General features: G+C 43.6%; 1 protein-coding gene across 1 annotated transcript in view; it reads left to right on the top strand.

Annotated features, from left to right (window-relative positions):
- Positions 1–9,658, top strand: part of LOC100876004 (uncharacterized) — a 45,295-nt gene extending 35,637 nt beyond the window's left edge. The window contains exons 2-3 of the mRNA XM_076528993.1: positions 4,715–4,857; positions 4,944–9,658. Of these exons, the coding sequence (XP_076385108.1) occupies positions 4,715–4,857; positions 4,944–6,827 (2,027 nt within the window). The 3' untranslated portion in view covers positions 6,828–9,658. The remainder of the gene's footprint in view (positions 1–4,714; positions 4,858–4,943) is intronic.
- Positions 9,659–13,415: the final 3,757 nt, after the last annotated feature.

Raw genomic sequence — 13,415 nt, 5'->3', positions numbered from 1 at the left:
TCGTTTGTGCGTATGATGGACATTTTCATGGAAACGGCCGGTGAAATCCTTGCCTGTCTTCGCAACGGCCCACACCATAATTATTGAAACCGAATGGCTGTCGAGAGGGTCGGTGGAAGGGGATGACGCGAAAGAGAGGGATGAAGCGTGCAGAAAAGAGAGGGTGGCGTGCTCGAAACTCGGCAAATCCAGCGCGTGGGCTTTTCAGAGGATAAGGGTAGCTAGAGGGGCGAGAGATGGAAGTTTCGCGTGATTGACGTGGGCCTCATCAGCATTTCGGTCTCGCGATTGGCTGGACGGACCTGTCAATCAACCGATATTCCACGCCTATTGGTTGTGTCCCGTATCGGTGTAGTCTGTCGTCCCTTTTCGAAAGGGATGATTCTCGACCAACCCTGCTGAACCATTCATGCTCTTCCTGTGACAATGTACAAATCCTACAGGCTATACTATTCTCTGCATTTTGATTTTAATTTGTGGCTACAATGAATTGTTACTGACTATAATGTTACTACAGTGGATTTTATTTAGAAACTATTTTAGAATGCATGTACATTCGTACATTAAAAATTATTTAAAGATGACAGCATTGAGGCAACTAGTTTTCAGTAACATAGCCACTTGATTAAACAATTAGAAAGCTACAAAAATTGTCGTAAAGTCTACCTTCTTAAACTTGGAATATTACTCGAACTCTGGAATATCTATTATGAAAACTGAATTTTTTAAGTCAATGTCCCAAATTTTTCAAGGCACTACGAGCAATAAAATATCGAAAGAACTCGGTTCGTCTTTCGGGCTATTTTATCCCTTAATTAATATTCTAACTATTCAAAGACGATTTGGAACCAGAAGCTTCTCAATTTCAGCTCTAATATTTACGGAGTTAAAGTTGAGCAATGAGATGGCGCTCGATGCAACGTACCCCGTATCATGTTTCGCTTGAAAAACACGTAACATAAAATAGCTTCAAAATAACACAGAAGCTCCGATCAATTTGTTTCCCGATTAACAAAAGGCAATCAGTCTTCCTCGAATGTCGCTCGTAACAGCGATTCAATCGCTCAACATCGAATCTGCCAGACAATCGGTTTCCAACCCATAGCGATCTGCCACCTGGAAATCCTAACGCGGTTGTTGCCGAAGAATCGCAACCGTTGCCTGTTTTTCAACGAGTCTCTCGCGTATCAGGTGATGGTACCATAAGAGAGGGGTTAAAAAGAGAAGGAAAAAAGCTGTTGCCGTAGGGGCAAAGAGGGTGCCGTTTCGGGAGGGCTGAGATGCTAAACTACCCCATGGCGTGCGAGTGGATCCAAGGGTGGACGAGGGGTGGTTCCTGGGATGAGTCGTCAGGGGTCGAAGAAGTGGAACGAGGACGATGCGCGTCCAAAGATAGATAAAAAAGGGAGGAATGGGGTGTAGGAAGGTAAAGGGGCGAAGATAGCGACGAGAGGAAGACGACAGACAAGGGGTGCAGCCAGACTAAGTCTGCACGTGGAGTTTTCATAGAGTAAAGAAGCGGATGGGGGTGCAGAATCGCGTGAGTGACACAGCCCTTATCGATATTTCTATCTTGGGATTTGCCACGGGTTACTTTCCATCGTATCTGATCACTCTGTTTGCATTTTGTCCACTCGATACCTTCAATTTTAAATTCTATTAAGCTGTTAATTACTTCGGAGTAATTAAATGGTCTGCATATCAAGCGTGAATAGACTTGTTTCATCGAACAGTTCACTGATTTTTTGCTGTGTAGTTACAATTAATAAGTAATTAGGATTAGTAATTAACGATTGAATAATTGGATGGTCATTTTTAAAACAATCACTCAAGTCGGAGATCTACTTGTCTTAATATGGGCAGTCTAGATGATGTCTTAAAGTCTTTCAAGCCTCGATGGAATACAAAATGCAGATGTAATTAAGCTATTTCTGCTAACCGCGATTTCTATTCCACATTGTTACGTCCATTTTATTTATCAAACACTTTAGGAAATCATTCTAGACTTGTGAGTTAAGAGAGTCGTACATGTCCACATATTTATTAATTTAGATAGACTCAGATTTTAATTCATGAAAATAGTGGAAGATGAATATTTGTGTTTGAGCAACTAAAGAGGGCTATTTGTCAAGCCATCATGTGATCCAGAGATTGATCCTCTAATTTTTGACATTAGAGACAATGAACAAAATTGAAACTTATGTTACTGTTAGTGTCAGTATAGTGAATGACTGAACAACATATCTCAATGTAACAATATAATTAAAATCTTAATATAACATGAAGCAAGTCTAATAACGTAGTGTGTGTACAAGAATAGTATTACTATCCAGTAACGGTTTCCGTTATTGAGGAAACAAATAAGCACGTAGAAGCATCATCTCAAATGAAGCAAATTGACCTAGATTAAGCAGGAACTGAAATTTTTGAATGATCTCCCTAGTGACGGTGGAAGTAGTGCCGTAATATAAACCGCAACAATACCACCTGTCTTCTCGATGAAGAATCGAGCTCACCGCTCGATTCGTTAATTATAACGCTTAAAAGTCAAGGTCGGCTTGCCTATTAACGCGTCAGCTCTCGACGTTTACCTTCTGCACCCAAGACGTATCCTTGTTCCATCGGCCGTTGCAATAACGGAACGCTGCAGTCGACCATAAATCATCGGCTCCTATGAAATTAGCGGCACTGTTTTCCTGCGAATTCGCCTCTCCCCGGCGAATTTATAGAACTTCGATGAAACGAGTTTAGGCGAAGTCTGACTTAACACGGCACGCTTCACTGACTTCTCGTTCCCTCTTTTTCTACGCGATTCTCTTATGATCGATTCTCTAGGTTGAAACTTTTCCAAAAAGTACAAATACATTCTGAGTTGAGTGTAGCTTCCGATCCCACTTCGTTTGACGTTTTTTAAACTGAGGATTTTTCGAAACTTTTAGTGCACTGGGTTCGATACAAAGATTAAGATTATAAGATACAAGATTAAAGTTTATGTCGATGTACTAATAAATCTATTAGTATGAACACTGAATTTCTCCTTACTGTAGAATAACAGTAATATCGATTAGGTAGTGATCTACTTCATCTAGGTTAATAAGCTATTGTATGTATGAAAATATCTACTGCAGTCTGCATTTTTTTGGAACCCGACGCACACGAGTGACTTCCATGCAATGTGTCTTTGTTTTCTCAGTCAAACGAAGATAATCACATAATCGCAAAGAGCATGAAAAGTCGCTCGTGTGCATCGGTTTTAATAATCTGTAATCTATAATCGAATAGGAAGTCGTACACACGCCATGTTAGTAAAACCAGTCTACTATACTTTACCTTTTCTCCTAAAATTTAATAAAATAACACAATGTTTAACTACCCTGTCGTCAACGTGTTTACCCTGTGTAGTGTACATGAACTAATGTACACACGAAATAACCGACAAAGTTTCAATAACCAACACATGGTTCACATTACTGGTTCTAAGAATCTCCATTCTTCCAATCCAGTTCATGGCAATACCTTGAAAAAACGATCATACCGCATTCCTAGATAGCACCATTACAATCCTGTCAAGAAACAATCGCAAGGTGCGCGCTCAAAATGGCGTCCAAGGCGAACCAGTCGATTTTCATAAGCAGCATTGAAAACGCAGCGGTCGCTATTACTTGAGTTTCGTAATCGAGAAAAATGCGAGGGTAAAAAAAGTAACGCGAGTCGAATCACGCGAAGAAAAATATCGTCGAATCGAAGGCGTCAAGTTAATTACCGTGGCTTCACGGTTTTTCCCGTCTGAATTTTGCATTTAGCCATCGAAGTTATTCCCAGGTACGCGTGCAACAACCAGCGACTTTGATTGAAATATTACCCGCGTCATGGCGGCCTGGTAAAATCCTGTAATTACGATACGCGGCTATTAATGATTGTTTACATCGTTCCAGGGAAAATTACCGGTACGCCTTGACGAGATCTATAATGTCTCGAGGGCACTAGCTCCGAGCCACGAGACCCATCCGCGCACCGCAACGTCTTCCTTCATCCTCTTTACCCTGTCGACCGTCTTCCTCGTTATCTAGCGACAAGTTTCTTACCAGATAATAATTAGGAGATGTTTCGCATCGACACGGAATACCCTGGTCCTGGGAACATGGCCAGAAGTTTCGAAGGAGACCGCCAACTTGACGGTACAACGATGAAACAGGCTACGTGGGGGGTTGAAACTGCTGCATTGTTCGGAGTACCGCTTCCTTTACCCACCCCTAAACCTCTGTTCGCCTAAATGATCATTAATTAAGCGACTATTTGAGCGGCTCAATAGCGCAAAAAGGCTTGATCGCGGGACCCTTTTACTGGAGAGTAACCGTGTCGTTTCGCTACCTCCTGCTTATCCTTTGCTTTTGTTTCCCTTTTTTCATTTAACATGCTCTCGTTGGTCAACTTCAAATGCTCTTTAGAACTGGAGATTAATATTCGAGCCTTAGTTAAAACATATAATAAACATATGCACTTCAAACGAATAATATCGGTACAATCAGAATAAATATTTCCCATTCGTTGAAAAGTTTCAAGAACTCGTAAAAATTAGTTCCCTTTGTTACCGAAAGCTCCATTGTTACATCACGATTCCGAGAGGAAGATTCCGTGCGTGCAAGTTTGACCGCTGCGATCGCGTGAACGAAACTAAATCGAAAATTGAAGAGCAACTTTTTCTGTTTCGCAGAGAATGGCCTGCCGAGAAGGTTGCGAACGGCGTACACGAACACGCAGCTCCTGGAGCTGGAAAAGGAATTCCACTTCAACAAGTACCTATGCAGGCCCCGAAGAATAGAGATCGCCGCGTCGCTGGACCTCACGGAAAGGCAGGTGAGAAGAAATTCCAAGCTCGTTGCCGAAGGATCACGATACCCTTACATCAAGACCGACAAATCCGTTTTCCGTCGTATTTCCAGGTGAAAGTCTGGTTCCAGAACCGACGGATGAAGCACAAGCGGCAGACGTTGAGCAAGGAGGACGGCGACGAGAAGGACGGTTCGACGTCCGACGGGATGGAGAAGTCGAAGAGCGAGAAGCTGCTGGCGATGGACAGCGAGGAGAAGAAGAGCTGCCACAACTGTGATATCTCGACCGTGAGCGACGTGGGCAGCACGCTGTCCGGCGACGTGACGGAGTTAAATCCGTCCGGTCGCCGCAGCAGCAACAGCAACAACAACAACACACCTAGCGCGACGAACAACAACAGCAATCCCGGCTTCAACGCGAACAGCAACGGAGCTAGCAGCGTTGGAAGCACCAACAGCGTGTCCAGTTCCTTCGAGAAAATGATAGCGGACGACGACTCGAGGTCCCAAGACGGCAGCGAGGTGACATCGCCGAGTATGACTTCGAAGAAACCGTCCACCGACGTCAGAGTGAAGGTGGAGAGCGGACACAAGAGTCCCAATCCGGGAAAACAGCAGATCTCCGTCAGCAAGAAGTCACCGTCAGCCAACTCCAAGGAACTCTGCTCGGTGACCAGCAACGGAGTCCTTCTAGCTATGCCAGACTCTACAGTCAGCACGCCAGTCTTGCCCGGGCAGAATTCCACGAGAAGTCTGACTCCTTCGTCCACGCCTGGAACACCGGTGTCCGTTCAGCTGCAGCAAGGTAGTCCTTTAGGAATCCAAGCTACCCACGCGGCCTACATGCAGAGACCCAGAAGCTCCCCGTCGTCCAGTAGCTCCGTGGCGGCGCCCATGATGCACGGCTCCACGAACGCGGGCACCATGTCTCCCCATGCCAGCAGGAATATCAGCAGCAATCAGCAGACCCATTTCCAGCAGCAACCGGTCTACCAGTCGACGTCCGCGATCGACTACAGGAACGGAGTACCCAACAGGCAGGCGGTCCCGGCGGTCACGCAGCAGACGCCATCGCAAAATAGCTACTGTTCCCGAGATACCTATCAGCAGCCCAGAATTTCGTATCCCGGCGAGGTGCATCCGCTGTACGCCCGACAGAACCAGGTGCTGGGCTCCAGGGTAGGCCATCACGTCCGCGCGACGACGGGCACCTCGTCCAGGACAATGTACAACGCCAGCATGCAGTTCCATCAGCAACAGAACCAGTACGCCAACACCAGCGGAGAGTACAACGGGTACCCGCAAGCGGGTCCGCCTTATCACGCCTCGTATCATAGGGGCATGCAGGGCAATAACGCGTACGGTGCCGGGCAAGGCTACTCCGCTCAGCACGAACAGTCCACCGAGAGCTACATGGCTCCAGGAGCCTACGGCTACCCCAGCACCGGCAACTATCACGGGACTAACGAGAATCTGGCCTCCCACGGCCACGCAGCCGTTTCCGTGCAAACGGGTCAGCACTACTACAACGATATACAACAGCAACAACAACACCCGCAACAGCACACCGCCGAGGGCTACGTGACGCACCAGCCCCCCATGCACCCCAGCTCCACCGACTATCGGGCCGGAAACAAGTGTCACCCGAACGCCTACTACGAGCAGACCAGCCAACTGCACGTCCACCAGGGTGGAGAGGCGTCCAACATTCCAAACAGCTACGTCTCGTCGCCCGACCCGTTCCCGGCCCCGGGCATGACCACCACGGCGACCGCCATCGCGGCTGCCACCGCGGCCGTCATCACTCCGCCAGGCAGCGCCGCTCAGGCGGACGGCAACAACGACACTTACGGGAATTACGGGAATTTTTACGGGGAGCCTGTCCACACCGCGGCACCACCGCCGTCCGCCGACAACAGCAACAGCTCCTCCGACTTCAACTTCCTGACCAACCTGGCGAACGACTTCGCCCCGGAGTACTATCAGCTCAGCTGAGTTCACGAGACGGAGAATCCTTGTCAGTTGGACTGGAGCGACGAGCAGTGTCTGCTGAACGCGTTGTACTGATAGTTTCTTAGGTCCAGGTTTGCAGAGCGCTCATTTGTGATGTGTACATAGTTGATGGGGAGACGCTGAAATTGTTCTTGAAGACTGGCATGTAGGTATCTTGTGGACTTTGCGGACGATATCGGCTCGTTGAGTGCATCGGATACAGTGATCGGAACACTCTGTTCAGGACCACAATGGTGTACATCCCTTTCGCGAGACCGGCGGGCTGACTGCATTTTTCCTGACAAGTGATTTTAAGACTGAAGCTACGACTACGCGTGTGGTTTGATCGACGCGAAACGGCGGGAACGTCGATTAACGCGTTCGGGCACAAGGTAACATGCAGATAAGACCAAGTCGATTAACCCATTCGCGCAGTTATTTTGCATTCACTATAGATAACTATTGAAACACCACAGTCTCTGAATATTTGCAATTCATAAACTCATGAAATACATGGTTTCTGTACCTGAAAGTCAGTCTAACCCAAGTCCATTTTTGTTACTTTGTGAAAACCACGACACTTACACATTTCTTGTATAAAATTCAATTAAATAGCAAGATACATACGTGGTCTTGAATTAGTCCAGTTAAATCCAAGTTGGGTTACTTGACTATAAATTTATACATTTGTTAGACGAACCAACTGTAACTCACACAAACTTCATTCGCCATTTTGTCTTCAGACTCTGACTGATTCTGCGCAAATGGGTTAACCACGATAAAACACCGATTAATGTAACATCGTTGCTATTCGAGTTCTTTCATCTCGTTTCATCTCACCACTTCTCTGGCGTGTAAATATACACGAACGAGGGTGAACATGTATATGCACATACGAACGTGTAAATATACACGAACGAACTCGAACGTGTAAATATACACGAATGAGCATGAACGCGTAAATCCACGAATTCTCAGTTTCGCGTAGATCAATTGGAGGAGAGTCTGAGGAAGCGGAACGCTCTCGATGATCCTCGTCCCGGTCGTCGTAATCATCTCCGTCCGTAAACAATGATCATTCGAGTGCGATCAACGAGGGAACTCGTTGTGACCCGGCCGGGAAGTGAACTTTATTAGTGCACGATTTGTGATGGACGTAGCTGAACGAGTGTAAATAATTTCGAGGCGAATCGATTCTCGTGGCTGAACTCACGAGGTGCGAGTGCACTCTTTCGATATACGGTGGGAACTCGATACTTCCCTGTTAGATAAATTCATCGGTACATACTCCCGGTTGCTCTTCTTAGTTTAGGCTCACATCTTAGTTACAAGTTTATTTGAAGGGCTATTTAAGAATACACAAATGGAAAATTTGAGAAATTGGGTAACTAAGAATTTAAGAAATTCGGAAATGTTTGATGCATGTAGTAGAAGTTTGGGGAGGTGGAAATTAGAGAATATGAGAATTTAGAAAAATTAAAAAAATTGAAAATGTAGGAAATTAAAATGTATTGAAATTTGGGGAGGTGGGTGTCTGGAAGCTTGTGGTTTCAAAAGTGCAGGAACTTGCAAAATTCTTCTTCATCTAACACTTGGATAAGTCCTATTGATCTACCATAGCGTTCAACAGATTTGTGATTGCATTCGTCGCGTGACGTCAATCCTTCAATTCGCTCCGCCCCTAAGCTCCCGGCGCAGGGAAATATCGAGTTCCTCCGCGCCTGCTCCTTGATTCCGCAGAGGATTCGCGTGGTTTTTCTCGCGAAAAATCGCGAGCAGGAGAAGAATGTTGAGAATTGCTATAGATTCACGAGCAATAATTCCTAGTGAGAGATTGTACATAAATAGAGGCAGTGCGAGGAGAAAGATTAATTTAACCGAAGAATTTTCACGCGAAGGCGAGTGAAGCACAAGTGCAATGCGTTAGTAGTTAACTAAAGACAGAAGATAGTCGTGTAACCGTGTACTGTAAGCAGTCGGACTCGCTTGGACCCGCTTCAAAGAGGGGACAGGTTGAAAAATGCACTCGTAACGGCACCTCTCGGCGAGAACGTTTCGCGAAAAAAATGACGGAACTTGTCGGCCGTTTATTTCGCTGTTTCGACGTTGTTCAGGCATTTTTAATGCACCAGCCAGGCGTTTACGAACGTCGACCAACCATCGACGCGCTTTTTTAGTTGATACTATGCAGTGGTAATTTTTAACGTTTATTTTTTACCGTACAGCAAAAGACGCGATTCCCCGTGTTGAATCATTTTTGTCGTCGTTCTTTTATAATAAACCCGATCGTAACAGCCTCGAAGATTTCCCCCCGGAGACGCGAACGTCGTCTTCGAACAATAGGCGAAGTACGAGGATAAGCCTCGATAGATAGGGACATTTCATTTTCACCGCAGACGGAAATATTTAATACGCGCGATCGTCTGATTTGTATTATATAAAAACGTTTTAGGAAGCCACGTTTACACGAGGACACTTCTTTGTACATAATGCGGCGCTTATCGACACGTGTATAGCATCGTGACCTCAAGGAAAATGGCGATGTAGCGAACGGAAACTTCACCACGATTATTCTCGCAAATATTCGCGTCAAACGGTACCAAACGTACATGCATGGAGTGGTGGAATCTTCTACATCCCCATTTTCCCTAGAAACGTCTACCATGCTCGTACAAACACGCAGTGACGTATACATACACAAACACAGAGACACAGCGCATCTCGTAATGTTATAATTACCAGACCGGCTATAAAAGGAAGAAGGCGGAGAAAAGAGATGGCGAGCAGTGTATACATTCGATCAACAGCGCAAAATACAGGTCGTATCAAACTTATCAGTGGATTGTTTCTGTCCTTTCTGACCCGCTCGCAGTTTCGTTCCCCTCGTTCACACGGATTTAACAGTAAAACCGATGATAAATGGAAATGGAAATGGAAGATAATAAAAGATATCATTATAAAATTAATTTTGGGAGTACCTTTCTTCCTTCAACTCCTTACAAACTTCTGCATAAATTCTTTCATTCAATATTATGATATTCTTGCTATTAACTTTTACAATATTCAAGGCGTGTTAAACATAGTAGAGCCTTTGAAATATTTTTTAGTCTTAAAGGAACATGTTCTTTACTCAAAAAAAGGGAAAAGCGAGTGTATTGATTTGTTGTAAAATTCATTTGAATATAACTTGTAATTATAAAATAGCTCCGATACTTAAATTATTCGACAACAGAGAATTGTTGCAGTGGTTGTGCTTCTATTAAAAACACAATATGCATACTAAAGGGTTTTGCCCTTCCATAATTTATTCATCGAAACCTGTTCCCTGCATCCCATTTAACTGGGTCAGGTTGCACGTTAATTTATCAAAATTTACACTTTCTAATTTTTGTATTATTTTCTGAAAATTTCTGACAAAACCCTGTTTGTTTATTATAGGATTTACATTATTTATCCTTTAGGAGCAATCTTTATAAATTCCGGTAAGGTAACCGCGTTCGACAGTTGAGGTATCAGTGACGCGAAAATGGAAACGTTGTTATACAACATCGAGAAATACGTCTGAATTTCGTAATAGAGGGCTGCACTGAAAGGGTGAGGGAGAGGGATGAAGAGAGAAGAGACTGAAATGTATGTATTTGGATCGGCGTTTTCTACGAGGCCCTTGTCGGCAAAGGAAGCGACGATGATGGATGACTCGAAATATCAGAGCAATCGAACTGAAATATTATTTTTAGCGCGGCCCTCTCGCGCCGTGCTGGATCCATATTTTACCGTCGCGATGCGCCGCATTTATCACCCTATTAAAATTGATTTTCGCACGCAAATTGCACGCTGTCGTTGGAAATCGCATCCTTTCTTTGTCCGATATCGCTAGACAAATACTCAAAGTACGCTTATGAAGATGTCTAACAACCTTTGACTATCGCAAAATGACGATCATGATGTATCTTTTTGAAGGTCGAAGTTCAATGAAAATCTACAAGAAGCTAATAATAAAATCGCCACTTGATCTTGAATGCCAGAGCTCAATATTAACCTAACCTCTTACGTATGTTTCAACAACCTCAATTTTATAACTGAAGCTTTCGATATTATAACAGACAGTGTTTGTCGAAATGAACAAATGTATGGACACTAAAATCATTTAATTAAAAAATGAAAAGGTGTGACTAAATTTCGAGGGTGTCTTATACATTTGCTTGCTCTAAAAAATATTTTAACATCCTTCACTATGTAATAATTTTTTTAAAATTATTTCAATTGACTTGATTTTATTTTTAAGATCAGTTAGTTTGCTAGACAACGTTCTTCTGCTGCTTTGAAAAAATCGTACTTCATCAAAGTATGAAACCTTGTGAAATATCTTTTGTAGGTACAAGAAAATTATACGTATGCTTTACAATTAAGTACCATAACTTCTTTAAGAATTTCATGAATACTTGTAGCGATATAAACGACTAGAATTATTAATTTAATTACTCTTTCCAAAAACGAAGTAAATCTTGCTACATATCTTTGCCTTAATTTTTCATCCACAAGTTTATAGTAGACTTACCTTATAGTACCGGCAGTAGAAATAAGAGCGTCGAAAAGTGGGCCTAGGGGCGCCCGTGAAGTAATTTACCCCCGAAGTAATAGCAGAACGGTGATCCAGAGGAGCTCGAAACGCATTTACCCCGAGGCGAGTTAAAAGGCGAGAAAAAGGAATAGCGCGGTGTAAACGTGAAGTCTCGCAGGTTCAGTTTCGCGGGAAATCAGAGCCTGTAGGTGAAGCAAGAGAGAAAGAGGGTTCGTATCGAGAGAGTCCCGTATGCGCGTAGACCGGACGAACGGCTGTGTCAGTGAAGAGACTGACAATGATGGATGACTGCGTGCGATGCGTGTGAGTCAAGCCCATACGATGCCGTGGCACCGAACCGAGCTCATATGTGGCCTCCTGTCCGAACGAACCGGCCGAACTGTTGCTATCGTTGCATCTGTGCAGAACACCCCAACGAAACGAAACGCGACCCACCCCTGATCAACGATCCTCCCCCACACCACTATCCTCTCCCTACGAGTGAACCGCCACCCTGGCCCACGGCTAATTTCTCCACGCTATTAACTTTTTCTACGATGGAAACGCCGCCCTTCCGGCGCGGTGTGTTGCCCAGCCGGCGAAAAAACTGGAAAACCAGTCGCGCTTTCGACCAATCCTTAGATCTTGCTTTTTATCGACCTTACCGCTCTCTTTGCTTCTGCTGGACTTTTATTCGTTTCTTTTGCTCGGCTGATTGTTTCAGGGATGATCACTGATATTTCGGGGCTACGGATTTTGAGGTTTAGTAGGATTATTTTTAGGTACTGATTATTGGAGATGTGGAGGAACAAGGATATTTCTGGGTTTTGGGTTTTTAGGTTAGGTTGAGTAATTTTTAGAGCGATTCTGAAAATTAGGGATGTCGAGGAGCAAGGATATTTCTGAGTTTTACATTTTGTGGTTAAGAGAATTTTAGGGTAATTTTTATAGTGTGTTGGGCGACTGGGGATGTTGAGAATGAGGAATATTTTGAGGTTTCGTATTTTGAGGTTAAGTGGAATAATTTTTAGAGCGGTTCTGATTATTGGAGATGTGGAGGAACAAGATTTCTGGGTTTTGCATTTTTAGCTTAGGTAGAGTAATTTTTAAAACGGTACTAATGATAGGGGATGTCGAGGACCAAGATACTTGTAGGTTTTGGTTTTTTGGTTAAGTTAAATAATTTTTACAGTGGTTTTGATAATTGCTGATGTTGAAAATGAAAGATATTTCGAGGCTTCAGAGTTTGAGGTTAAGTTGGATAATTTTTAAAGAGGTTCTCATGATTGGGGATGTCGAGTAGCAAGATATGTAATTGTTACAGTGGTTTCAATAATTGGTGATCTTGAAAATGAGATATATTTCGAGCCTTCTAAATTTGAGGTTAAGTTGAATAATTTTTACAGTGGGTCTGACGATTGGGGATGTTAAAAATCAGAGATATTCTGAAACTTTGAGTTGTGAGAACATATTGAATAATTTTTACAGTAGTTTTGATCATTGGAAATGTTGAGGGTGGTATAAATATTCTTATACATACTTAAAAATTGAGATTCGAAATTGTTGAAATATAAAGTTTAAAAAATTCAGGAAAAAATTTGTGAATACGTGAATTTGTTAGAAGACGAATGTTTTCAATAGAATTTGGGAAATAGGGGCAAAGCGAGCGTTCTTTCGTCGAAATATCGAGATTACAGCGCGAACGATAGAATTCGTCACGAGGTTTTTACGCTGTTGTGCTTTTTCGCGCTGGAGCTCGCATTATGTCTTTTACAGTTGAACTTTCTACATTACATGAAATCCTCGTCGTTTCATCACCGCGCGACTGCGCCGCGAGATTTCACCTTTAAAATGAGTTTCTCGTTATTTACGTTTTTGCACGAGCCACAATTACGCGACGCTAAACGTCGAACGAATGCGTTTTCACCGAGAACGGACATTTGCTTTTCGTGAATTCCATCGACCTTTCGCGTTTTTATCTCGAATCTCGAAAACTTACCTTTTAAATAAATCTAGTTCAAAATTCTCAT

This window comes from Megachile rotundata, chromosome 1 (genome assembly GCF_050947335.1).
Source record: "Megachile rotundata isolate GNS110a chromosome 1, iyMegRotu1, whole genome shotgun sequence".
Taxonomy (NCBI): domain Eukaryota; kingdom Metazoa; phylum Arthropoda; class Insecta; order Hymenoptera; family Megachilidae; genus Megachile; species Megachile rotundata.
This window is presented reverse-complemented; position numbering and strand designations above follow the sequence as displayed.